Source organism: Phoxinus phoxinus (genome assembly GCF_949152265.1).
Source record: "Phoxinus phoxinus genome assembly, chromosome: 5".
Taxonomy (NCBI): domain Eukaryota; kingdom Metazoa; phylum Chordata; class Actinopteri; order Cypriniformes; family Leuciscidae; genus Phoxinus; species Phoxinus phoxinus.
The window spans coordinates 10897053-10924859 of NC_136880.1; the positions used below are offsets into that span (position 1 = coordinate 10897053).

General features: G+C 38.2%; 2 protein-coding genes and 1 long non-coding RNA gene across 4 annotated transcripts; 1 reads left to right on the plus strand and 2 right to left on the minus strand.

The window, feature by feature from the left end:
• The first annotated feature begins 1026 nt into the window (after window positions 1–1026).
• On the plus strand, window positions 1027–3852 carry LOC306998842 (uncharacterized protein). Of its 2 annotated transcripts, XM_079613190.1 has the most exons (7): window positions 1027–1201; window positions 1386–1609; window positions 1776–1942; window positions 2032–2133; window positions 2321–2578; window positions 2934–3142; window positions 3505–3691. In XM_079613190.1, the coding sequence occupies exons 2-7, from the start codon at window positions 1514–1516 to the stop codon at window positions 3561–3563; spliced, it is 891 nt and encodes a 296-aa protein (XP_079469316.1). In that variant the 5' UTR covers window positions 1027–1201; window positions 1386–1513; the 3' UTR covers window positions 3564–3691. The 2 variants fall into 2 exon arrangements, with proteins under 2 accessions (XP_079469316.1, XP_079469315.1); XM_079613189.1 differs by having other exon boundaries at window positions 2934–3852.
• A 3730-nt stretch (window positions 3853–7582) lies between these two features.
• Window positions 7583–13052, minus strand: LOC306998579. Its single transcript, XR_013797599.1, has 4 exons — window positions 12677–13052; window positions 11818–11882; window positions 9076–9170; window positions 7583–7708 (listed from the first exon to the last, which is right to left on the minus strand). It is a non-coding gene; the product is annotated as an uncharacterized lncRNA (long non-coding RNA).
• Window positions 13053–13211: 159 nt separating this feature from the next.
• LOC306998945 (uncharacterized protein) lies at window positions 13212–24867 on the minus strand (the record flags this gene model as incomplete). Its single annotated transcript, XM_079613344.1, has 6 exons — window positions 24822–24867; window positions 16653–16851; window positions 16047–16169; window positions 15803–15877; window positions 15509–15577; window positions 13212–13339 (listed from the first exon to the last, which is right to left on the minus strand). Exons 2-6 carry the CDS (start codon window positions 16834–16836, stop codon window positions 13212–13214), a joined length of 579 nt encoding a protein of 192 aa, XP_079469470.1. The 5' UTR covers window positions 16837–16851; window positions 24822–24867.
• Window positions 24868–27807: the final 2940 nt, after the last annotated feature.

The following is a 27807-nucleotide window of genomic DNA, read 5'->3' on the forward strand; positions in this document are numbered from 1 at the left end:
CACCATTGTTGAGATTCATACGGTGTTTCTTGATGGCTGTGTGCATCAAAGTGATACCATAGATTAAAGTTTTTGTTCACTAAATAAATATTTTTAAAAAACATGGATATTATTTTACAAACAACACTGCTGTAGCATTAAATTATTATGAATAAAACAATATTAAAAACACAAGTCCAATATAATCAAAGCATTAGGCGGAGAATAAGTTCAGTGAGCCAGACAATTGCATGATGATATCATCACCAATTAAAAGCCAACATCACTTAGATCTCACTTTCTCATGGCTTTTTTGCTATATCAAATGTGGTTTACAAACACAAAATTATAACAGCCAAAGAATATTTTATATTAAAGAGTCAAGAGTCAAGAGCCCAACTAAAGCAAACGCTATCCACCATTATGGTGACTTTAAAATACAAAATATGATTAAATTAAACCGGATATTAAATAAAGTCAGTCTGGTTAGTAATAAGTGAAGCTGGTAATGCTGTTTGTGGAGTTGTTTAATCCTCCTCTGCTGAGATCTTCACATATTTAATGTCTTCTTTTATTTTTAGTTGATTTCATCTAAGGCTGTGGCTGAAGTCAGTGGAAGTTCTTGTGTTTCTCTGTTCTTCAGTGATTCTGTTTGTTAACATCAGGTGTTCATATTTAATGCTCAATCACCACTTAATTATCTCATTAACTTCAACACTGATTCAATGGTACTTTAACTCTGTAGTGTGCACACATATGAACACTGAGCAGTGCTAATTTAACATGGGCGTTTTTCTGTATACGATTACATAAATCTTATCCATTTCATTTACATATGACTGACAAATATGAATCACATTCAGTTTATTAATACAATTACATACATCTTATCTGTTTCATTTATATATGACTTAAAAATATGAATCACATTCAGATTATTAATTGGTTTATGTTAAAACTATGTAATCCAAATGGATGGAAATTTGTTATGCAATTCAAATACATAAATCTTATGTTTAGACATAATTTTTTTTTTGAGTGTGCTGGAGGGGGCATCAAGATGGAACATGGGCCGGGCCAAGGAGGCAGTAGATGTGGAGGGGGCCTCAACCATAAGAAGCTTTGATGTTCGCTTGATGTCCCACCTTAATAACTTAAGCCAGCGCGTGCGTCCATGGTTGTGCTCTGGTGCCAGAGATCCCCCCACCCGGAAAACCAACTGGTAAGAGAGATCTCAGAGCAACACTGGTTGACCAGAGTATTACATCCCCTCCTCCTCTTTTTCTTAGGCACCCCCTACTCAGAGGACATGCATTTCTTGGGTGCGAAGATTGTGCTATTCATGTAGGAGATGGATGTGTGTATGTATGTCCTTTCTTCATCTTTGTGTTTTATACTGGTTACAGGCGAGCACATAGCAGTGGAATATTTATTGGCCCAGACCAACAGAGGTGACCTGCTGGCTCCATCGCAGGTCTCTGAAATCCCCTCGCAGGTGCTTGAGGAGGAGGATGAGCCAGATGACACCATCAGCATGCTTGACATTGTCTGCCAGTCAGCTGACATAGGGCCTGGTGATCCCCCAAGTGCTGTGGCTGGTGATACTGAACCCGGACCCCTCGTCACAGAGGTCAATAACACTTTCTGTAACACCTTACTCAAAAACACAATATTTAACTGAAGTAAATGTGGTTACATTTTAATAAGATAAATGAATGTAAAATCAGCATTACTCACATATTAGAAACAAGAGTGTACATTTATTTGCTTGTTTTTTTCTTTTTCTCACTTTTCAGACCAGCCAATGTGACTCGAGGGGCGTTGTGGGATGGGAGGAAGTTGATGCCCTTGCAGCCTACCTAGTTGGCTTGAATCGTACCATCACCGCCTTGTCAGCCAAGGAGGAGGCGGACATAGTCCACCTGTACACAGCTCTCCATGCCATGGACAAGAAACCTTCAAGGTACAAAATAGTAATTATTTTGTACACCAAAATTAAACATACATTCCATGGAATAAATGAAGCATATGGATGTCTCTTTCACCGTTTAGGTACACCCAGAAGGCTAAGAAAAAAGCATGTGCATCAGGAGGACCATGGAGAGCACCCAGGAAGCCGAGTGGCTCTGCTCCTGGACAGCAGGCGGCAGAGAGGTGCTTGACCACAATTTGCTATCATTTTGGTTCAATACAAATCATTGATTAAGAGATGTGTCACTGTGAAAAGTATTTATTAAGTGTAAATTATTTTATTGCAATCCCTATTGACATTGTAACTTGGTTCTTCATCACTTTAGATCCTTGTTCACAGTCCAGATCATATAATCCTTCTCTCCCACAGACTATACATGACTCACGGCCAAGCAGCCCAGGACCCCGAAGTACACAGGGTCAGTGAGTGTGTTTGCCTCAGACTTGCCAAAGAGTTTGAGCAGTCACGTAACAGGCCAAAGGACACAAAGGGGAAAACCATGCCCATCCCTCAGTCCATTGTCAGCATCTACAGCCACATCAAACAGCTGCTGGAGGACAGCAGGGTTGTCCTGGACCAGACGAACCTGGTTCTGGTGCCGGTTAACAACACCACAGTCTCTTCATGGTATGTATTATTTCATTTACCCATCCCAGGCAGTATATAAAGATTTAACCTCAAGAAAAACCTCCACCTGCATGCTTGTTAGAAAGTATGTAATAACCTTAGAGAGGGAGGATAGGCTTAAAACAGGGGTGCCCAATCCTGCTCCTGGCGATCGACTGTCTTGCACAGTTCATCTCCAACCCTAATCAAACACACCTGAAGCAACCAATTAAGGTCTTCAGAGCACGTCAGGATCACTTGAAAATTAAAGGCAGGTGTGTTTGATTAGGGTTGGAGATGAACTGTGCAGGACAGTCGATCGCCAGGAGCAGGATTTGGCACCCCTGGCTTAAAATAATGAATGTTTGTCTTGTAGGTTGCTTAGGAGGGATAAAAGGAAGGACATGGACATGCTGCTGCAAGGCACTGTACTTCCCAAACAGCTACACCTGGCCAAGGAGCCTCTCCCTGCTATGAACACACTTCCAGCTGCCCCTGTGCAACATGCACATGAAGCGATGACATTTGAGGAGCCTGAAAACCACGAAGGGGAAGCTTTCCCCCGCCAGCGCACTCTAGGAGCAAGTAAGCCTGTGTTCTCTCCGCCATCTCCACCTCCCCAGTTCCCTCCACAATTTGGGCCAGCTCCTCCATTCCAGCAAGTTTCTCAATTCCAGCATGCTCCTCCAAATCTGCATGCTCCTCCATATCTGCATGCTCCTTCATTTCCTCATGCTCCTCCATATCCGCATGCTCCTTCATTTCCTCATGCTCCTCCATATCCGCATGCTCCTTCATTTCCTCATGCTCCTCCATATCCGCATGCTCCTTCATTTCCTCATGCTCCTCCATATCCACATGCTCCTTCATTTCCTCATGCTCCTCCATATCTGCATGCTCCTTCATTTCCTCATGCTCCTCCATATCCGCATGCTCCTCCATTGCAGCAAGCTCCTCCAGAGTGCCTTCGATCCCAGCCAAGGCAACGTGCCTGGAGGCTGAATAAAGCTGCCCAGGAAGATGAGGAGCTAGTGTCGAGGGGGGAACCGCCACGGAAGAGGCTGACGAAGGAAGAGTACCACTACACCTGCAAGGGGTGTGGCCAGGACAAAAATAAAAGGACTGGACACACCCAGCTGAAGGGGCGGTGGTACTGTCCAGCCTCAGGACTGACCCTGGATGAATGGAGGAAGAGTGTTTAATTGCTGTCACCATTACTTGTCTCTCTCTCTCTCTGTCATTTGTCTGTCTCTGTGTCGTTTGTCTGTTTGTTACAATAAAGTTTAATCATTTTATTTGAGCCAAGAACAGCCTTCACGTTTTTATTTATTTTCCTCTTGAATACCAGGACCATTGAATGTGATTGTTAAAACTAAAGCCAGAATTACTTGCAGAATCATTTAAATTTATTCACAAAACCCTCATTCATGTCCATAATTGCATAATCACAGGGTTATTACTGTGGTGATTTATATGAAAAAGAGTTCCTGTGTTAAAAAATGACTACGTTACCCAAAATGCATTGCATGTGTACTTCCGGAATCCAGAGAACAAGCAATATTGCCATAGCACAGGTTCGAATCCCGCAAGAGACATGAAAATTAAAGTGATAATAAACCGTGCAATAAGTGCAGAACTGTGTGTAAATAATATTTAGAAGATAAGAGAGTAGATAAAAATGTATATAGTGTATGTTTTCCCCCCTTTTTTCTCAATTTATTTTTCTCTCTTGAGAATTGTTGGATTGTAAGCAAACAGTGTTGCTTGAGCAGAGCGAAAAGAAAGTCAAATTAAGTTGAAATGGTCTGAAAAGTGAGTTTTTAGATAAAAATAAGGCATTGAGTATGATTAACAGGGATTAACATGATATAAAGATAAGGAATGTTGCATAAAGCAGAATGGGAAAAGTCTATATGTCAGTGTTATGATGTGAATGTGCTTTATTGTATTAATGTTAGGAAAACAAGGGCATTGAAGAATAGATTTCCATATGTTTATAACAGAGTTTATAAAAGATTTGAAGGTGCGAGCGGCTATGATTGCTGTCTGTAATTTATGGACTGAGATATGAATAATTTTGTGATTTCTGTGAAACAGTAGAGATAAGTGGGAATAATGATGATAAGTTGAACAGTCTGCAGATTAACCATTTGATAGAAGAATAAGCTTTCAAACAGTGTTAATGAAATTGATGATAATTTGCTAAATGTCTTTATACTGTATGAACAGTTCTGATAAATAATAGTTAGACAAAAGAGCAAAAACAATAAACATAGAATGGCTCCAAACAAAGAAATGCCAAAATGATACAAATTTGAAGAAAGCTTCTGTGTTAACATGGAGTAGAAAAAAATAGAGTAATGTTACTATGATTTGGCTATGTAATTGAATTTGCAACTGAGATTGCATTATAGCTCTGTTTGCATTAGTGAATGGGGGATGTTTTTGAAAGCAGATAGTAAACAGAACAGTGTGACACAGACAAAGTGAAACAAATGATAAAGAGCCTTTGAACTTTTAGTGTAGGTAATTATCTACAGGAAAGATAGAGATCATTTACCCACAAACAAAGAATTTTCGAGTGAGGACAGTCAAACCCCCGAGGGAAAGGGGGAATTTAGAAGACTCAGGGGAATTTAGAATTTTATTCTATTTTACTCCAGTTAGATCTAGTTTACGGGAACTGAGATTGTAAAAGAATACAGAGAATTACTATTTTGATTGAATTTGCAACTGAGAGATTGTATTGTTGTTTGCTTTCCTGAATGGGACAGAACTGTAAGCGGAGCGGGGGGGGGGGATTCAGAAGATGATAGTGATAACTTGTAAAGAAAAGACCATTGTCCTTAGGAAGACAGATGGGTTATTTAGCCTTTGAACTCAAGGGTCATGAAGACAGTAAAGCTCAAGCTCCCCTCAGGGGGTTTAGAAGGTCTTTTATGTGTAAAAACAGTTTGATCTGGGTGACGGAAATTTACAGAGAGATCTGAAGAAGATTAAATGAGTTGCAAAATGTTTTAGATGATCCTATAATTGCAGATTGATAAACTCATAGAAGAGAAAATATGGAAGTCAGATATTATCCTATGGTAATTGAGAATAATAATTATTTGATTTCTAAAGATCAAATAGGCTAAGTAGAAGCAGTGTGTTGAGGGAGTAACAGCTGCTAAATGTAAAATGTGTAAAAGGCATTTGATTAAACAAAAGCTTGTTCGTGTTGACCATGAAAGAAAAGATGATGTGCTGTTTGTAAATAAGATAAAGTTTATGATTTGGTTGAAAACAATTTGATTATCTGAATTTGATGTGTGCTGAAACAGTTGAGAAACAGTTGTGTGCAGAGACTCATTCTGAGTAGGAATTTATAATGTCTAAATTCCCTATAGAGGCAAAGGAAACTATAAAAATTATGCTTGAATTGAAAATTCATTTAATTTATGGAAAAGATGACGCAAGCTATAGGCTAGAGTTAACAAGATGATAGATGAAGTCTTAAGTTAGTTTATGAAAGTGAAAATATTAGTCAGGAATGGCTCAAAAGTCTCTCTCTTATTCGAATGTCAGCTAAAAGCTGTTATCTGAGCCTGCGCTGTAAATGCTAATGAGCTATTTATAGTAAAGCACAGTGTTTCAGTTGAAAATCATAGGCACAGAGATATTTAAAGAAATAATGTTACAGGATCTTATACAATTAGGGCAAATTGTAAATGTTTCAGAAATAAAACTGAATGACTTTAAAAAAAAGTCTTTAAAATAATACTGTTTTTGATTTGTTGATTTTGAACTAATGTGTCTATAAGATAGTTTTAACTACTGAAGGTCGTTAGTACATGGTGAAACAAAGTAATGATAATGAACAAAACAAAAAACAACACAGCTGACGTTTGTAAAAGCAACCCAGCCAGCATTTCAACGTTGATTCACCGTTGAAACAACGTCAGGTACCATGGTTGAATCAACGGTGAATTACCTTTCGATTTTGCAAAACGGATCAACGTTGATATTATGACGTTGTTTTACCGCGGAAGAAGCAACGTTGATTCACCGTTGAAATCACGACGCCGTTTCACTATTACCTTTCGGGTTATGGTCTTCTGTCGACGTTGAATCACCTTTTGATTTTGCACATTGAATCAACGTTGATATTGTAACCCTGTTTCACCGGCGTATTCAGTATATCGGTACATATTTAGTGTTTTCAAGCAACTAATAAAACTTGCTGTACATGATTTGCAATTGGACGGTATAAAAAAAACATTCTAACAATTAGATCTGCAGTGAAGGAATGAGATGCTTCATTTTCTAAAGAAAAAGTTTTGAATAATTACACCAAATGGAAAAATAATTTTCTTAGAATATAAATATACATCTATATTGTACGTTTACACATTCACACAATTTATTGAAAAAATTCTAATTCAACAACAAAGCCCTTTCTTTAGGGTTTAATGATATCAGAATGCAGAGGGGGAAAAGCTTTAAATTCTAATTTCATACACACTGCAAATATTCACACAATAGCCAATATATAAATAAATAAATATAAATATGGTTTGGAAGCTTGCTTTGCTAAAATCTTACCATTTCCAAACTCGTGACCAACCATATGTACTCATTTCGTAACAAACATATGTACTCATTTCGTAACACATATGTACTCATTTCGTAACAAACATATGTACTCATTTTGTAACACATATGTACTCATTTCGTAACAAACATATGTACTCATTTCGTAAAAAACACATGTAATCATTTCGTAACAAACATATGTTCTCATTTCGTAACAAACATATGTACTCATTTCGTAAAAAACATATGTACTCATTTCGTAAAAAAAACATATGTACTCATTTCGTAAAAAAAACATATGTACTCATTTCATGACAAACATGTACTCATTTCGTAACATTCTAAAATATCAACAATTAAGTGAAAAAGAATCAAGTAAAAGTAAGGAAAGTTTGTAGAACTTCACATTTTACTAGCAGCAGTCATAAAAAAAAAAGAAGAAGAAAAAAAGGTGTCTTCAAGGAAGAGTCTTCTTACGGCCACCACCACCCATCCTCTCTGGTGTATATTTTAAATATTTGGACATGGTCTCCATTACCTTTGTACTGGTTGTGTTGTGTGCATTGATGACTGCATCTAAAGGGAAAAATCAAAACAGTCCAGATCAACAAAATTGCTATAAATTTATGGAAAAGCTTTTAAGGATGTCAAAGTTATTAGGATCACAATTAACCTTATGCACAGTATCTTCCCTGTTTTCAATAAGCCAGCTCAGTCATTCTCGCACATTATACATCATACATGTCTGCTTCAATTCAAACACCTTGATCCAGTAATACCAATTTTCTCTTCCATTCTATTCTGTTCTATTAAAAAAAAATTACATAAAATTGTTGTCCTACTGTTAGTTTAACTGCTTCTATTGTTCTCATTTGTAAGTCGCTTTGGATAAGTGTCTGCTAAATGAATAAAATGTAAAAATGGTCAGTGTAAAAAAAAAAAAAAAAATGCTGTGAAAATTACTTTATGTAACCTGATTAGAGTCATTACTGATAGGCTCTGTCAAAAATAATAATAATTTAACCCACTAACTTTCAGAGCTGCTACATAGGAACGACTTTCTACTTTGACCGAATTATAGACGATGACATCACCAGCCACCCGACCTGCTTCGGTTGTTTCTTAAATATTAAAATAATATTTATTGGTCATTCTGAGGTCACTCAGCCCCCCTACCTGCTCCACATTCACCCAATGTGCCGGTTAAAGTTTCGCACTGCTTCGTTGTTTAAAATATTAGACACTGAATTATAGACGATGACGTCACCGGCCCTTGACCTGCTCCAAAAGGCTAGGTCGATTTGACCCGTCAGATTCCGTGACCATGTACATATGTACAGTATTAATACCTGATCAATATGCTTTATAAAATAGAAAGGGGACTCGCATTTGATTATACAGCTGCTAGCCGGGTTTGGGCAGATAATTCATGTTGATGTGTCGGGTTAGTTCGGGTCCGGGCTTTAAAAGCCACGGGCCGGATCGGGTCGGGTTGTAATTTTCAGGCCCGTTGAGAACTCTAGCTGTGACCTCGTGCCAAATGTTTTTAACAAAAAAAAAATGTTTCAAACAGGCAAGTTATGAAAAATTGAGTGTGAAGGATGTGTTCACTTCACACAAAAAGATCTTGGAATGAGATGGCTAACTGTAGTAGCCTAGCGTTTAGTCCACTGTCTATAATAGCCTAATTTAGAGATCACTTTTTTTTTCTTTTTTTTACCGTCAACTTTGATCGGTTAACATTGATACGGTCAATCATAGTTCAAACGGTCATCGGTTAACATCCCTAATTCCATTAATGAAAATATTAGTGATCAATCGATTTCAGATAATCCTATCTTTTTTTTACAGATAAGCTATGAAAGAAAAACAGATGTGAAATTGGTAAAATTTCACCATGTGATGAGTTTTTCCAAAACACCACACATGCATTTTTTACTTGCCACATATGATCTGGAAGAGCTGGGTCTGAGAAAATGGGAGCTTCCCACATTTTCCCTTCAAATTCATTAGAGACATGACTCCATTTGAGAGAGTTCTGCAAAACAAAAATAAAACCATTTAATGAAACATCGAGACAGTAAAAAGAATGACTAAAATATGATTAAATAAATTTGATTATATAACCAATTAAATTGTTGCCTATAGTCCATGTGAAATCAAGTTTTTTGGGTGTTAGTATCAATATGTTATTCTTAGGGTTATCTATAAGCCAGTGAGAAAATTCGCATTTAGAAGATATAAGCATTCAAAACTTGCAGTTTGTCCCTTCTGCCAAAATTAATTTAATATTTCTTATAAGTATAAGTCACCCCATACTTCAACATATTAAATCTTCTGACCAATCAAATGCTCTCTGGTATCTGAAACATCCCTCCCCCTTCAAAACGCTATTGCTGCAGCTGAAACAATACCACTACCACAGTTCCACTTGCATATTTTAAACCACAGGCTAATTCTGTTGGTAGTGCTATGACAAAGCTGCTGTCTTTTTGAAGGGGTCTAGAAAGTGTGCTTAAAGAGGGTGCTACGGAGTTTTGCCAGTGTGTTTTTTTGACGAACATTTTATCAACAAGACCCAGTTCAGTGCTGAATTTGTACATCATTTGATACTGAAAAATGCAATGGTAGAACCAATGAATGAACGAGCATATGAATCTAAGACGTGGCTAAATGTAATTTATGACCTTGTACGGAAAATCCGGACGTTTTTATGACTTTTTATGGCCTAAAATTACTTTTAGTCAAACTGCAGTTACTTTACTTTTGGTAGCTATTTTATATGTAGTCTTTAGACAGAAAATGTCATAATTATTCTCTCTAGGCCATTCAATTAAGCTTATGAGAAATCATTGACATTGCACTCTTTAGCAGTAGCACTTGTGCAATTCTACATCCCTTTTCATAAGTTCCGTGGTTCTCCAATTTTTTTGAGTGCCGTACCCCCTGATACTCCCTCTCTTCCACTTAGACTGCAGTCACACCTTTTCCATTAAAGGGTAACTAAACACTAAACCAACTTTTTTTAGTTAATGATCTGTAAGAATGGAGCTTCATAAATACTGTTCATTGATTCGAGTACTTTTTTTAACATTTGAGTATAAAGTGTTTTAATTTTCAAATATATGGTGTAAAAACGTCTGAGTGCTGCCCTCTTCAGGTCAAACGGAATCTCCTGAAGTAGGGGTACTCTCTGACGTAGGGGTATTCTGTGACGCTACTCTGCCACGCCCCTGGCAGCCGCTGGTATAAAAGCATCTGCTTCCGTCAAAACCACTGTAGCGAGTCAGGAGTTGGAAATTGGAATTACGAGTATTGAAAACGATCAGGATAGCGTATTTTAGCATCTAGTTAGCATAGCATTTATATAGTTATTTAGATTATTTCGTGTAGCCTAGGTAGTTATTTAGCATAGTTGTTAGTGTTGTTAGAAGCATAGTTAGTTATTAGCATAGTATTGCATCAGTTAGAATAGTGTAGATTTTTAGCATTAGTTTTGTCTGTGTTTAGTACAGTGGTTAGGCTGGTATAGGTGTAGTGTTGCCGATAGTAACAGCACTGCTGGACTGCATAACTTTCCCCCAGACTTGGAAATTAGCGCCAGTGTTTACATGCACTTGTGTGCCAAACGCTGCTGCATGGACTCCACCACCGCCGGCGCGTTTTGCTGGATGGTAACCATAGTAACGGGTGCGCACGCTATCGCGCTTTCTGCTATTACGTGGAGCGTGAGGTGCACACAACGCTGCATTAATTTTTAATTAGCCTACATTAGTAACAGTTAATTTTGTTACGGTATGAACCTAATCCTAGGAAAAGCAAAAAAATCTAAGACCTTTGCAACGAAATCCAAGACTTTGTATACAAAATTCAAGGCTTTTAAGGCCTTAATTTGAGATGATCAAATTTAAGACTTTTTCAATGCTTTTAAGACCCCGCGGGTACCCTGAGTATATCCTTCAAAATATTTAGTTGTCTCAATGCTTTCCTTTGTGTAACCATTAATCTAGAGCTGTACACTTTCAGATTAAGATATTTCCTGTTCTCAGTGCATTGCTGTCTTTTAAAAACAAAGCATTTTGTTGTAAATCAAGAATTATCACATTAGAAAAATCAAAAAGATGCAAGCCAATCAAATGTTAAAAAGATCAGTAGAGTAAAATATGATTTCATGTGGCCGATTATATTTGACAAATCATCACCTTGGAATTACAAGGCTATATTTGCATTCTGAGCCGTTTTGAGATGAGTTATTGCAGTTCATACTGATTAATGTTAAGAACATTTTTGTTTTCTAAAAAAAATAAAGTCCTACAATGTAAAAAATACAATAAAATAAAAACACCACTGATATACAGCATCCTATTGTCCAAAACACCCACCAGGTAATTGTTGGAGAGGAGATAGAGTGAAGCAGCCAATTGGCATATGGGGATGTTTAGGAGACCAGGATTAACAAGACACCATTGGGTAGATTTGGCCAGGATGCTGGGGTAATACCCCTGCTAATTTTCAAAAGGCATCCTGGGATTTTTAATGACCACAGAGAGTCAGGACCTCTTACTAGTCTCACTTAGCACACCTTCCATAACTAAAAAAAAAAAAGAAAACAAAAAAAAGTCTGATAGAACCTTATAATCACAAGGTGACAAATTATGGCAATGACTGGAAAGAAAAGTACTTACGCAGACATTGTTTTTTTCACCATGTCGATGTCATCAACTCCTCCAAGTCTTGTCAAATATGCTTGCTAAAAATAATAACAAAAATTGTCTAAGAATAATTATAAAAAACTGACATAGTAATAAATACAGTGCATTGGTAGATGCTGTATTGCGTTAATAAGCATTTCATTATATTACCAGTGTTGCCTCCTTTGTTCACTGTTACACTACTGCATATATTGCATTGGACACTGTAGTGTTGCTTTGTTTTGTAACATGAGCCCACACTATCGAAAATCACTCTTGATGTGCAGCGATGAATATCACACGCACGTCAAGCAAACGTCGGCCACAATTCAGTGAAGGAAAATGACAAGCAGCAGCTTCTAACTCGTCATTAACCTTTTCAGTGGCGAGTTTAAAATATTCCAGCGCCAATGAGAGAGTGTGTGTGTGCACGAGTGTGTGTGTGTATGTGTGTGTGTGTGTGTGTGTTTGCGAATGACGGCACGCTGACTGGTGCCACGCTGAATGGTGACTGGACCAGATGACTGGTCGGAAAGCAACGTGTAGTCTGACATGTTTCTTGTCCACGACACAAGATTTTAGGAGTCAAAATCGTGTAATCTGACACTGTGACTCGTAACAGACACAAAAATCTTGTACTCTGAACTAGGCATTAAAAATCGTGTCAGGCTGTCTGTTGCGATGTGTTCATCGCGCGAGTTCATATCGCGATGACGATGAAAATTCAATGTATCGTTCAGCCCTAATGTATGGACTTATCTAACTCTGGGGGATACGCTGAATAAGCAAAAGTCACAAAAAGTCAGCATGTTCCTTTCAGAATTGTGCTTGATTGCATTCATAGAAAACTCACCAAGGCTGCTCTTTCATTTTTATCTTGCAAACGAGACTCCAATTCTTGCAATTCGTTCACACTGTTGGCTGGCTTTAGAGTAAATGCAGTAACATCCGTTTTTCTGATTGCGACTTTTACCAAATCTCTTATATCAATTAACATTTGAAGAACTCTGGAATTCTAGGATGAAGGAGAGTGAGAACAGATGTTATTAGGGTTGGACAATAACTCATTTATGCATGTTAAATTAATGTGTGGGTTACATGACTTCAACCTTTAAATACTTGAAGATAAATGTCAAATTTTCTATCACTCTCTGTCATTGCTTTGATATTCTTTAATACAGTGTTGAATCGTTTGTCTTTCACTGCCAAGATATGAAAGTATGTAAATGTCTGTGGTTCCCTTAGTAAAAAAAAAAAGAAAAAAAAAGTAATGGATAGAACGATAGATGATAAACGGATTGCAGTTGGTCCATGATCCATATGGATCAGGTTTCACGGATTGTCTGTACAGCCGCGGGTCAAAATGTCCATCTTGTATTCTCATACAGTCAAGCAGAGTCCTGCACGGGTTCGGGTACCCGCAAATTTTGCTCAAACGGGTGAAAAATATCCAACTGTGTCGGATACGGGTGCGGGTCGGGTCGGACACGGGGGAAACGCGGGTCTAAACACGGGTCTAAACACGGGTTCAAAACAGTCACGTGCAAATGTAAAAATAAATGCATATTTTTAGGAACACATCTACAAAACTATCCTCCAGGACAAGTTCGAAATTCATCGTTTACACAGACTGACAGTAGTAAAGTGGCAAGCGCGCACAGTGAGATGCGGCGCCTTGTGAAAGGTCCAAGTGATCTGAGGGCGCGCGCGCTTCCTGGTGTGTGACGTGTGCGCAGACTGGTGCATAGATGTATACACTAGATGTTGCCTCGGCTACTGCAGTTCATTGGAACGAATGTCTTTAATGCGAAATCTAGTGTATACATTTCTATGCACCAGTCTGCGTACACGTCACACAGAAGGAAGCGCGCGCCCTCAGATCACTTGGTCGTGGCTGTGACAGAGACAGAGCTGTTTTCTTTCGTTTTGAATTGTTTTGTTTAAAAGTAGGCTACACTTTTCAAGCTTTCTATGTTTCTCAGGTCTGTGAGGCATGTAGCTTATACGCTGAGTTTCGTTAATTTCCAGTTCATGCGCATTGCCTCCGCTCCGTGTCCTGATGTCTACTATTACTTCTTATTTATTAAAGGGTTAGTTCACCCAAAAATGAAAATAATGTCATTAATGACTCACCCTCATGTCGTTCTAAGCCCGTAAGACCTCCGTTCATCTTCGGAACACAGTTTAAGATATTTTAGATTTAGTCCGAGAGATTTCTGTCCCTCCATTGAAGCTGTATATACAGTATACTGTCCATGTCCATAAAGGTAATATAAACATCATCAAAGTAGTCCATGTGACATCAGTGGGTTAGTTAGAAGTTTTTGAAGCATCGAAAATACTTTTTGGTCCAAAAATAACACAAAATAAGACTTTATTCAGCATTGTATTCTCTCCCGGGTCTGTTGTCAATCTGCGTTCAGGACTCCGCAGTGACGCTGCTGGCGTAAGACGCTGCTGACGTGTTATCTGGTGCGCCCCCCGCTGTGTTCACAGTCTGAGGGAGACGCACGCTATATTCAAGCTATTCTACATTGTTTGCGTGGATATCATTTTTTTAATGGTGCGTAAATGTGCATGTCGCGGATGAGACACTTTTACAGCGTGCGTTTCCCTCAGTCTATAAATGAAGCTCGGGCGCACCAGATAACACGTCATCAGCGTCTGACGCCATCAGCGTAACTGTGAAGGATTCACAACAGCTCATCATTCATCCACTCAAAACGTAACGTTCAGACGAGAAGCGCCGCGTCGCGCAGCGGCTCGTATTTAAAATTCTAACACATTATTATCTATGAGTGTACACACACCGGCGGCGCCATTCAGCGTTTTTATTGCTGGCCATAGACTGAGAAAGTGCGGGTCCGATGTGCTAGACGCGCTCAGTTGTCCTAGACGCGGCTCGGCTCTGCGCTTCTCGTCCACTCTTTGGCGGCTCGCAAACCCAAACAAGTGTGTGCGGCGCCTGTTGTTTTGTTTCTGGTCTAGCTAGATCCGCTGTGGTGTTGTAGTTTTAATAACGTTACTAGTTGTTGCATAAGTATGTGAAAAAAACTACAAAGTTTGCTAGGCGTTAATCTCGCGATAAAAAAATTGACGCCGTTAAAATGGGTTTGCGTTAACGCCGTTAATAACGCGTTTAACGGACAGCCCTAATATATATATATATATATATAAAAAGAAAATTATATCTTGATATTTCCAAAATGTTTACGCCAATTCAATACATATCTCTATGTTTGCGTTTCCTTTTAAATAATAATTATGAGAAATAAATAAGTATTTTGCCCCATAAAAAAAAAAAATAATAATTAAGTAGAACAGCTATTGTTACAAAGTAAATAAAATATAGATCAAATTTAAGCATAAAAAAAAAAATCTAGACCAAGTGATCACTTACTGCTTGGTGCATTATTTTGGGAATGCATGCTTGAATTTGAAATATTCACGATATTTTTTAATTGTACATCGTCGCCAAAATTATTGCAATATTATCGATATATCTCCCAGCCTAACCTTAATGTTCTATTTTAAATCTTAGAACGGGGTACAAAAAAACAACAACAACAAAACACACTACACTTTGACAATAAGCAAAAAAGTTGGCAAATAAAGCAGGCAAATTTAACAAAAACATTAATACAAGAATTTAATTCAAGCTCTGCAAGAAAATTGTTTAACGTACCCCAAACAGAATTTACATTCTTCTGAACCTTTTTAGGCACAGGGGGAAGAGGAGGAAGATCATCTGCTGCTGGGGGGAGACAGACATTATTAAAACGTATTAATAATGGAGGAAAAATAATGCCTTGGCCAAGATTTCTTAAGTTTAGGACTGTTTTTGAGAATTCTTTTTAAGGCTGCCCCTTAACAGTTGACTAAACATTAAATATAATGCTTGGTCGGCTAAAATTTTATTAGTTGTTTAGTTCTAGAAGTGATCTCCTTTACAAAAAAATAAATGAACATTGTTACATACTTGTTTGCTGATAAGCTTGGGGGTTAGCAACTGCCACTGCTTCAAATTCATTTACCTCACCATCAGGGAAATCACCTGCAATAATAATGCAATTCAAATAAAAAAAATGAGCGCATCTACATTTGAAATAAACTTGAGCGCACAAGAGACATATGTGAACGGCCGCAAAGTTTTGATAAAATGATAATGCTGCCTAGCTACTTCAACATGACAACACAATAAAGGCTAATGATAAACTACCTACCCATTTCATAGTCAGAATAACTCTTTTTTTTTGCCTGCCTCTTCTCAGAAGTCTTCTCTTCCTCTGGGCAACTCAGTTCAGCAGAGGTTGTAAAATCATAGTTGTCACAATCCTTTCGGTTATCTGAAAGCCATTACAGGGTATATGCAGAAATTCTTAAGTTGAATTTAATACCTTCACAATTTTGATTAATACCAGCACGAATTCAAATATTCTGTATTCTATATACAGCCCCGTATTTTCCAAATTATTTATTGAAGAGTCTTTATAGCCAACCGAAAGCGCTGTTTCTCTGCCAAGAGAGGCGATACTGCGCCAGGAAAGTCAGAACTCGCGCTCGCGGGGACGTATGGGCAACATCTTCCAACTGAACGATAGCCAAGGTATTTAGCCATAACGGGAAAAAAAGCCACCAAAGAGTCTCAAAGTTGTTTGCTGTCGCGCTCATGTGTCAGAAGCGTGGGAGCTGATAAAGTAAAGCTAATAGTTTATGTGTGGACTAGTGCTGTCAAAGTTAACGCGTTAACGCAAAATCATATTAACGACACTAATTTTTTTAAAGCTCCATTGCACATTCACCAGGCATTGACACACAAGATTACATACCTGACTGAAATTTAACTTTTAAGAGAGGAAATGTCATCCATCCATCTTCAGGTTGTTTTAAGGTTTTGATGGCTTTTTTTTCTCCTTGGTCAGGCCATAACACAAAACCATTCTTCATCCAACAGGATGGTATAACGTCCTCCATTTCAGCATTACCTTCCCTCCAAACAGCTCTGGCCCACATTGTTCTGGTCTTCTACTGTACAACACAAAAACAATCCGGGATAACAGCATGATTAATTAGAACAGGACACAGTTTCACAATGTTTATAAAAAAAAAAAGTCACAGTTCACAGTTTAAACGCAATACGCTAGTTAAACACAATCTTAGCCTCAAGCATAGAGTATGCGGTGACATGTTAATAAATCAACTGCCGGTTGCTTTTAGAAGACAAGAGGCTAATGTTAAATCAGAGCGCAAAGGCATTGTAATTTCTGCATCTATTATAAAAAGTATTAATTAGTAATACACTGGAAATTAGTAGAAATATGAATATTTGGTTAGTATGTTGATTTACGGTGTGTGCTCCTAAATATTCTGATTGTGCCCCTAAAATTTTCAGTTGGGGGCCATTGTTTTTTCACTTTCGACACCTAGTGAAAAAAGTTAGTCTGGAGCCCTGCTGTTACCAAAATGTGGCGTGTAAACTTTGCTCATCACTGATTGGCCGAAGAGACTTGTCACTATTGAACTTGCGACACAAAACACCAGACTCGCTAGATTTAAATCAGCACAGCCATCGAAGGACAACGAACAATTTTTGTTTGAACAAACGCACCTATTTTTAACAGTGTCAGTGGAAACACAAACCGAGACGTGCTGAGCAGAGTTGTACCACGCAGTGGAAAAGGGCCAATAGGCTGGTGGGGCACGGGGGCAGGCGATTGCGATTATAACTTATTTTACATAAATTACATAACACTGTCAAATTACATCCCTATTGTAAATATCTGCTCCTCCACTAAGCAACTTTCAAGCAATGTTTTTTTTTTCACACTCATGTTATTAATGAATGAACCTGAAAGTAGGGCTGGGCAATATATCACATGACATTGTAGTTCACTGACAAGCTGAGCCATATCGCATTATCGCAGGCGATACGTCCGTGATAATGCGATATGGCTCAGCTTGTCAGTGAACTACGGCTCTGTGTAGTAAATGCCGCTCCATCTGAAAGCAGGTGATGGCGATTTACTACTAATCAAGGAAGCGGCTTTACTGACGAGATGCGCAAAACAATGTCATGCAATATATTTCCCAGCCCTACCTGAAAGTACAAAACTGATGTTTTCTAAAAATATGCCCTATGTAAATCTTGACATTGGCTCTTAAAGGGGAACCGCACAAATAATCCAATGGCATCACACATAGCCTAAACCTTTTTCATGGTTGCAGCCTGGTATTGGGTCATGATCCACTGGTTGGGGACCCCTGCACACCAATATAGATGCAACCCTTAAAGCAGAAAATTTGTTTGGAAAAAAACAATTACCATGTCACAGATTTGTGGTCCCCAGCTCTTAGTGTCTTTCACTGCCATGAAGCATCGGTATAAGAACGAATCCATTCCCATAGGGAAGACAAACCACTTTCTTATTCAGTTCCTTCTGCTCAATGAGCTTTCTTTTCCCCGGTCTTCTTTCATCCTTTAGACGGGCTATGTTTATGAGCTTGGAATCACATGGACTGTCAAAGAAACTCTCTAAACTGTCAAGGTGGAACAAATCACACACACACACACTTGATCAGATCTCTTTTCCTTGACAAATGCAAAGCCATCTTTAACCATAAAACAGGAGTCCTTCGTTTTTGTAGACACAGATGCCCGGTGGGGTGCTGGTATAGTGTGAACTTTGGCATTATCCATCTCAGTGATTCTCTTGTAAAGCTGTGAAATTGGATTTGTTGCATTCCTGACACTCTTCTTTAGTTTGTGCAGATGGTTTTCGAATGGAAAAGCACAGATCTCGTTTAAAGACGTTCCAAAATGTCTAACGTCTTCTGCCAAGTGGATAAGAGAATGCACATTGTACGACGGAAAGACAGGGCTGTAGAGTTTAGTAGATGTTTTATAAAAGTGCATCAGCAGCTCTTCAGCATAGGATGTATATGCCTTCCTCGTGTCATCATCAGCGTCCAACAGTATGGACATGGCAACGGTCAGTGTTAGAAAGTGGTGGTAGAAGCTGTCAGGCAACACATCACGGAGAACAACAGGTCCAGTATAGAGTAAGAATTGCTGGAATTCGGTTGCTTTCCACCTTTCAAGAGAAGCAAGAGAACGTGGCTGTCTGGCAAATTCCCTTGGGAGTTTTCCGTTGAGAGACTCGAACTTGGATGAAATCTCTCGAATTTGCCTCTGCGAAATTTTGCACTCTCTGGGACCCTGTTTCAAGAAGACAAGTAAGCGTCTTACCACCCCTAGACAGACCAGATGCATGTAATCCAAGACAAAAGATTGTATGCATGACAAGCCTGCATCTACAAGGGGTGAGAGTCCATTTTGGTGGAAAGGGTAGGACAAACTACTGAATTCTTCTTCTGTTCTCGACAAAATCTTCTCTTGTGGTTGGTAATTGTAGACCAACCTGTGGCTCACGTAATTTCCTTTAATAGTGCATCGCTCGCAACTATTGTACGCATTGTGGCCCTTTATGCACTTTAAAAAAGCTCTCGCTGGAGCATCACAGATGAAAGCATTGACCTTGACATTTAAGGTTTCACCTTTGAATGAAATTCCATCATGCTGAATCCTAGTGAGCTCTTCAAGAAATTCCGACATGAAATCCCTCACCGAATTGGGTTTTCCATTTCCACAAAACACGGCAACAACAAATGGCTGAAACCTCTTCACACTACACAGAATTGGCCAAATCTGGACATTAGATGATTTGAACAACGGCAAACCATCAATGTTAAAATTGAGAAGGACATGATTTTCTCTCGACATGATTTTCTCTGGGTACTGTGAACATATTTTCAGAAGCCCAGACTCAAGACCGAAATACATATATTGACCACCACACAAATTCTGTGTATCTACATGGCGAGGCGTCCCCAAAAGTGTTCTGGCATCCTTAGGCAGCCGGTGTCCGTGTTTTCCCAACACAGAAAGGAGCTCATCTACAGATGTCCGTGTGGTTTTGTTCCGAACCGCCCATTTCGCCAAATCACTCCTTAAGTCACTGATTTCATCTGAAGAGGAGCCTGTTTCAGTGTCATAACTTTCACTACTGTACTGCTGGTCATCCAGATCAAGATTCTCAAGATTACTGTCAGCAGTACTTCCTGCACAATCTTCTCTCAGAAGGTTCTCAGAATTGATGGTTGCACAAACACCAGCCTGGGCAGAAACAAAAGAATGATCCTCCGAGTCACTACTAGAAAGCGCCATTGCAAGCAATTCTGCATTTTGCCGTCTCCATTTTTTATGGTACGCCATCTATAAAATAAAATAAAAGTATGAATTTCAAATGTCATAACTAGAAAGTACAGGACACATATAAAATATATAGGCCTATAATATTTTGGGCTGATTAAACTTTCCCACAGTGGGAATGGGACGGCAAAAAACTGTCGATTAAAATGTAATTACTTCTAGTTTTGTTAAAGTCTGTGTAAAGTAAATTTTGAGAATTGTAAACACATAAATGTTAGAAATTAGGGCTGCACGATATGAGGAAAAGCTGCGATGTGCGATAACATTGTTTAATATTGCGATGACGATATGACTTGCGATAAATGTGATTGTTAACTATACTGTTCCCATGTCTTAGTGCTATAATAGGTTCTTTGCGTGATAGGTCAAACGTTTATTACCTGCCTGGTTCAGAATACACGATTTTGGCACGATCCGTTTGACGTATGGGTGTCGTGGAGATTCGTAATAACGACAACGGGCGTCCGGACGCAAGATTCGATCGTTTCATCTCGTATAGTGTGTCATAGTGGGCGACAACCTACGTCGCGTCTGCGATGCTTCACGACAGAAAGACTATAGCATGTTTAATTCTTTAACGGTCCTCCACGACGGGTTGAATATGTGAGCGAGGCGAGACGTGAGTGAGTGCAACAGTGAGCGTGTGTGTGTGTGTGCACGTGAGAGTGAGCGAGTGAGTGAGCGAGGGACAGTGAGTGTGTGTGTGTGTGTCTGTGCGTGCGAGTGAATGTGTGTGTGTGACGGCACGCGATGACTGGTCGGAAAGCAATGTGTAGGGAGACTTATTCGGGTTTAAAGCGGCTTGAGAGAATTTAAATTTTTGGGAGAACTATCCCTGTAAATAAAACAACAAAATACAAAGAGCATCTCACTCACTCTTGACTGATAACTTTAATAGTCGCTTTAATAAGAATCAATGTAAAATTTATACAGTGAAGTCGATGTTGTTTTATTTTCATATTTGTTCATTTAATTACTTTCTTCAATGCTGTTAAATACACCTGTAGCTGAAAAAATAAAAGCACTGTTTTTTTTTTTTTTTTGTATAGGCCTATTAAGTTGTGTATGTGTATCTTTGTTCTTAATTTAAGTTTTTAGTGTGAGTTAGATGTATATTTATTTTATCAGACAATGCCACGATTATAGCCTATAAATCAGGATTTGAGTATATTAAGAGTGATTCCTGGTTAACACAATGTAGCCTATATTAATGGGTCGTGTTTACTATTTATACTTGTTTTATGTATCACAACAGAATAAAAATGTCATCATAAATATGTAAATGGTTCTGTGACGTCACATGCCACCACAAGTATCACAAAATCCTGTGGGAAACACACACACACACACACATCAGATGCAGAAACCTCAAATGCCTGATATTTTTATCAGTGTAGGTTCAGTTATTTGCAATGAATAGGCTATTTTCTGGAAATTACCACTGCCTCTGATGTCTCTATAGTTGTTAAAGACGATATAATTCTGACGATAGGATGTTATGAAAGCATATCGCCCAACATTAGTCTAATTAAACTATTATTTGCTCAGACAACTTGCAAAACAGTAAAACTAACATGAAAAGAATCGTGATAATATTGTGAATCATATTTAAAAAATAAAATAAAAAACTCGATTGGATATTGTTTTCCATATCGCCCATCTCTTTCATGCTCTTTCCCTTGGCCAGTCTCGCTTCCAATCTCGCTTCCAATCTCGCGATATTAGGGACCGTTCGGTATTTATGGAATGGGCCACCGGAGGAAAATAGGGGAGGGTCATGCCTTTTTATTCTTTGTTGAGGGGAGGGTCATCCAACTTTTTTTTAGTCTAGGGGGAGGGTCACCCAACTTTTGTATTCATGAAAACAACAAACTTTCAAAGTGGCTTGTTTTGTGCATATTTTTCCATGTAGCTCTCTCTTTCTCGGTCCCCCCATAGCTAGCAGATGGGTCTGACCCAACAAAAAACAGACGCGAAAGATGGAAAGAACAAAAAGTCCAGTTTGGCGCTGTTTGACAGTGCGCACGCGCTCAGAAAAAGTGCATCATGTCAGAACAGAACGCCAATGAAATGTTTACCACAAGCAAATAATAAACTTTTGTGATTGCGAATCACAAGCAGTGTCCTGTGAGTGTAACTCTACCACTGCATGTGATATAGCCTACATTGAGTTTGGGACTGAGGCGCCAGAACTGCAGTTGATAGATGTGCGCTGTAGCACGATAGGCTACCATATTTCTTCAAAAGTATATCGTGGAGATATTACATCATCCACGATCAAAAATTGTGATATCGCATAAGCACAAGTATAAAACGACTGTTAGGCTATCATGATGACGCGTGCTACATTGGGGCTGTTTACACCTGGCCACTTCATGCATTTTCTCAGATCGGATAGAGCTATCTGATTTATCAAAACGATTCCATTTACACCTGGTGTGGTCGCATAAATGCGTTTTTGCAAAACGGATTTTAAATCCTATCTTCAATTCTTCAAATAGTTTGCACGTTGGCTCATCTGCAAGTGCGTGTTGCAGTAGCGTCGTCATGTCTGGCTATAACATGACAGCCTATAACACGCTTTCAGGTTTATTTTTTATTTTATTGGGAGGAGTACAATTTACATATGTGGTTTCCACAACCAGATGCATTTACACATGTCCAGTTTTGTCAGGAATGTGGCCCAGACCTCCCCTGAAGTGGTTTGAGCGATCGGATTCAAATCCGTCTCGAATGCGTTTCGGAGGGCATTTATACCTGGTCTTTTCACGATCGGATAGCTATCCCATCACAGAACACGCATGAAGTGGCCAGGTGTAAACAGCCCCATTCATCGCAAGACAGAGGCGAACCAACACTGAGTGGGGGCCCCAGGCAAAATTAACCAATGAGGACCTTTATTTTATTTGATATAGCCTAGGCTATGTTTTATATATAATATATGATTTTTTTTGTTATCTTCATTAGATATATTATTATACACAATTCAAAAAGTAGTAAACACAGAACATCTAACAGAACATTTGAACAACCTTATGTGCTCATTTTTTTAATTAACGAAATGTCAATCTTTATAACAGAAGATACAACACAATACAACAATCTTCAAGATACAGTAAATCTTCAAATGTGAAGATGTGAAAACAGATTGTCACCTTAAAAACAGTCATTTGCGTGGTGGAACAAGTCATGCTAAATAGAATTATAGTTAGCATCTTAACTTGTTCTATTATTTTATTAGTTCATTAACTAGCCTAATTGTTAACTCAAAAAATGTAATGTAAAGAGCTGGATACTTACTAATTAAATAATGTCAAATATAGTAAATGTATTGTTGCCATATACATATTTGTCGCTCGCACGTTAATTTCTGCTTAAATACTGCATGGGATAGCCCAATTCTGCGCTCAATCGCATGTATAATCTTGATGCAAAAGCAGGCTAATGATAATAAATATATATTTAAAAATAACGATGCATTTTAATTGTTTATTAATAAACTCTTTTTTTCTAAATCAGTGTCCGCTGCAAACATGTCTCCATACATCTCCGCTGTAAAGTGCGCCTTTAGAGAAATGCATCTTATACTATACGGATTACATAATCAAATGATATTTGCTTTCGATTTGATTTTTTTCGTTTAAAAGTGGACATATCAAGCTTTATATAGATATTTTTTCATATATTTGAGGCTAGTATGCTATATAGCCTACGATAAGTTTCTGTTTTTTTTTTTTGTTTTTTTTTTTTTGACGCGCTACAGTTCACGGAGACCATGAAAGCGCGCCCTGGTTGTTTTATTTTATTTTACGAAAGCAAAACGTTTTCTTGTTATTGTGAGTTTACACAAATAAAAGTATTGCGACTGATGCATTATTCTTTTCTGTATGGCCAGAAATATAGTATTTTAAGTTGTTTCCACTGTTGATAGGAAAATGCAAATCGCATCGGCGCCTCCATGTCATGCAGTGCGCGGCACGCTACACACTCCGCACACACACTTGGTTATGTGCCTAAGAACAGCGAACAATTGTCTAGGTTAACGTTAGAGTGGATAATCCTCATGTTTAACAAATCAAATCATGCAGTTTCTACCTATCGCGAGTCAGCGCTGTGCCAGTTTGAAAAAGGCGGGTGTGCAGGCGTCTTTTAATGAACGTTTGGTGTAGAGGCATAGAGATATCTGAACATCTTTGCCAAGCGCAAACCAGTACAGAAGTAATCAATAAATGATCGGGGAGGGTCATGCCTTTTTTCACAATCATTTTGGAGGGTCATAGAAAAATTTATTGCTGGCGAAGGGAGGGTCAAGTCTTTTTTGACTAGATCTCAAAACTCCTCCGGTGGCCCCATAAATAAATAACGAACAGTCCCTTACCGTGAATGGACAGTAATGACGACGACTGTTAAACGGAAAAATTAGCTTATGTAAAGTTACACTTTGTTTCATGAATTTTTTTTATCTGTGTGCACACGTATAATGTCTTCTCTCTCAAAATCGACGTAGCAACCGCAAAAGCACAAAACGACACTGAAGCGGCACGAGTAACGTTAGGCCTCAATCGACATCTGTAAACGTACGTTAGGCCTCCGCGACACAAATGTGGAAAAGCCTTCCCTGAATATCGAGATAGTAAATTCATTCAAAATACTGCATTTACAATTCTCCAAGCACTGACATAATGCGTTTAACTCATGACCTTGCGTATATTTGTGAAATCAGACTTACCTTTTTGATCCCGCTCTTCCGTTGGCCAGTCTCGCTTCAAATGACATCGATCAGAAAGATGGTCAGGGTAACGGTCATATTTTCAAACTTAAAATGGCGCGCGAAGTTTCATTGGCCAGTTTCATGAATGACAGACAGATTAACCAATCATGAACAAAGCAAATAAGGTTAAATAACCAATAAGAATAGTTTCAGTGTGGTAAAGCAGCGCAATGCTGTTGATAATATTTAAGGTTCATGATAAAAATGTAAAAATAATAATAATGATCTTAATAATAATTTAAAAGGCAGAAATAATTTATTCTGTACATACATTAATTGATTTAACATATAAATGTATATAGATCTTGTAAAAAAAAAAATCAGTTTAAAAAATTTGATTTATAAGTGTTTTTACTTCCCTTTTTCAACCATTTAGCATTTCAACGTAGTTTCAAAATTGAAACAACAACTGTCATTATTTCAACCATATTTCAACGTTGAAGGTTGGTCATGTACCGGTAGGTTTTCAACCATTTAGCATTAAACGTTATATCAACGTTGTTTCAACGTTGAAACAACAACTGACATAATTTCAACCATATTTCAACGTTGAAGGTTGGTCATGTGCCGGCTGGGAAATGAATAGACATGTTTTGAAAATGGTTAAGAGGCCATGTAAAAATTAGGTAAAAGCTACAGCAAAATGTAAGTTTAAAATTTTGATTTAAATGTAAATCTTTTTGGAGAAAAGATAAGAAATATGACCAGTTAATAGTCAGGTGTGTGTGTTTGATGATGTCTGCAGTTTATGTCTTGATAAGTGTGAGTTTAAGTATTAGGTAGTGGAAGAAACCATTATGTCTGAATAGTGTGCATAGATGTGTCATTAATGCTTTATCATTACAGATGGCTGAAGGCGAATGACAAATTTGAGAGAAGTTGATAATTCTGAATCGATTTGGTAATTTATGATATACAGTAGATTTGAATGAATTTCTAGATCAATTTAAGTTCTGATGGAAGTTGGAATTGTGGAGTTGTAGATCGCTGTCCATCATGGATTGAAATAAAATAGGTTATAGATTTGACGGCAACAATACAGTAAAAATTGGCTAGATCAATATCAAATTATTGAGAGAGCCTTTAACATTTGTGTGAACAAAGGGCGAGAATGTTGTTCGACTGACAAAAGAAAGTCTGTAAAGAAAGACAATAGATGACTTTAAGAAATGTTTGTAGATGACTGAGGCCCATTTGCATTTCAAACACATTACAGTTTTTTTCAGTCGCTAACAAGCGTTTGTCCAGCCAGTTGTCACATTTTCAAAACTCTAAACACAGTTAGCACAGCATCGGTCTTTTGTGGCCATACCATTCACACATTTCATGTCGTTTTCAAACAATATGCAGTCAGTGAACACATTTCCATAATGCTTACATTTTCTTAACAGACAAGCTATACCTCCCAACAAAACTATTGTTTGTTTTTGTAGTATTTACGAATGTTAACACACAACATCCCACAATAGCAAAAACAATATTCCAAACCTTAGATACAGTATAAAAACCTCTGCATCTGCAATGATCAGTTCAAAAACAATATATCTCAGCTGATAACAAACAAACAATTGAATAATTGACACAGAGCTGATTTATGTTGGGTAAATTGGGCCAACCACAGCTGATTCCAGTCTGCCTTAGACTGGCTTAGAGTGGCAGGGGTTATTTTTTTCTATTACATTGACACTTATACAGTAAAAGAAGGACTGTGAGGAGTGATGTTTTTGGAAATAGAAACAGAAAAAGACAAACACTGTAATGTCTGGAAGAGGAAGAGTAAGAGCAAGGGGCCCAGTGAGAAGAGCAGGCCCATTGAGAGATGCAGTGAGAGATGCAGTGAGAGATGCAGTGAGAGATGTAGTGAGAGGTGCAGTGAGCCAGTGGACCCTATAATACCGAGGTCCAGAGCAGGATCAGGAGGGTGAAAACATGAGGACCTTTGTAATTACCTGGGACAATGTGGCTTTCCATCATTCGCAAGCAATAACAACATGGTTTGAAGTCCACCCAAGACTGGTAAGTCTCTTCCTTCCACCTTATTCACCTTTCCTCAACCCCAGAGAGGAGTTATTTTCTGCATGGAGGTGGACGGTTTATGACCATCAACCACATGACCAGATGTCCAGATGTTGAAGCCATGGATGCTGGTGCAGGGACATCACAGTTCATGATTGCCAAGGGTGGATCCAACATACCAAGTGGTTTTATCCCAGGTGCATCGCCTTGGATAATATCAGATGTGATGTTGATGAAAACATGTGGCCTAACCCTGAAGATCGCAGAGATTAGATACAGTCATTTTGTGCTTTTTGCTGTTGTTTTTTTTTTTTGTTCAGAATGCTCTTATGTGTTTCATGGATATTTTGTTCACTGTAAGCAATACTGTAAAACTTTTTCTGTTCTATCATACCGTGTTTCTACTGTACCTCCTGTAGTAAAGAGTAAAAGGAAAAAAACTGATTTGCTTTTTACTGGAATGCTTTTGAATGAGAACATTACTGTACATGTGGACATACAGTTCCCAACCAAGACATTTAGTGTAAAAACGATTGATTGCATGGTTTGCATGCAAATACCTGTAAAACTGAAACATAAAAGTCTATCCAGTTTTTGTAATGTCAAGAATAGCCAGTATTCTGAAACCTGGTGTACTTTGATTGACTGCATGTACCTTGTGAAAAGAAATCAAGTGTTATTCTTTGACAGAATAATTTCATTTTGAGTCAGATTTCCAGTGTTTTGGCAAAGTTAGTGTGTGCAGAGAAAGATGTGTTCTATTTTGAAATGAAGAGTTAGTATATATTTAACAAAATGTGTTTTTGAGAAGAAAATTATCCATTTGGCCAATTGTGTTTTGTAGGTGTGAGTCTGTGTTAAGAGTTTAGAAAAAATATCTGAAGTATGGGTAAGCGCTTGTTAGCGATTGAAAAAAACTGTAATAGGA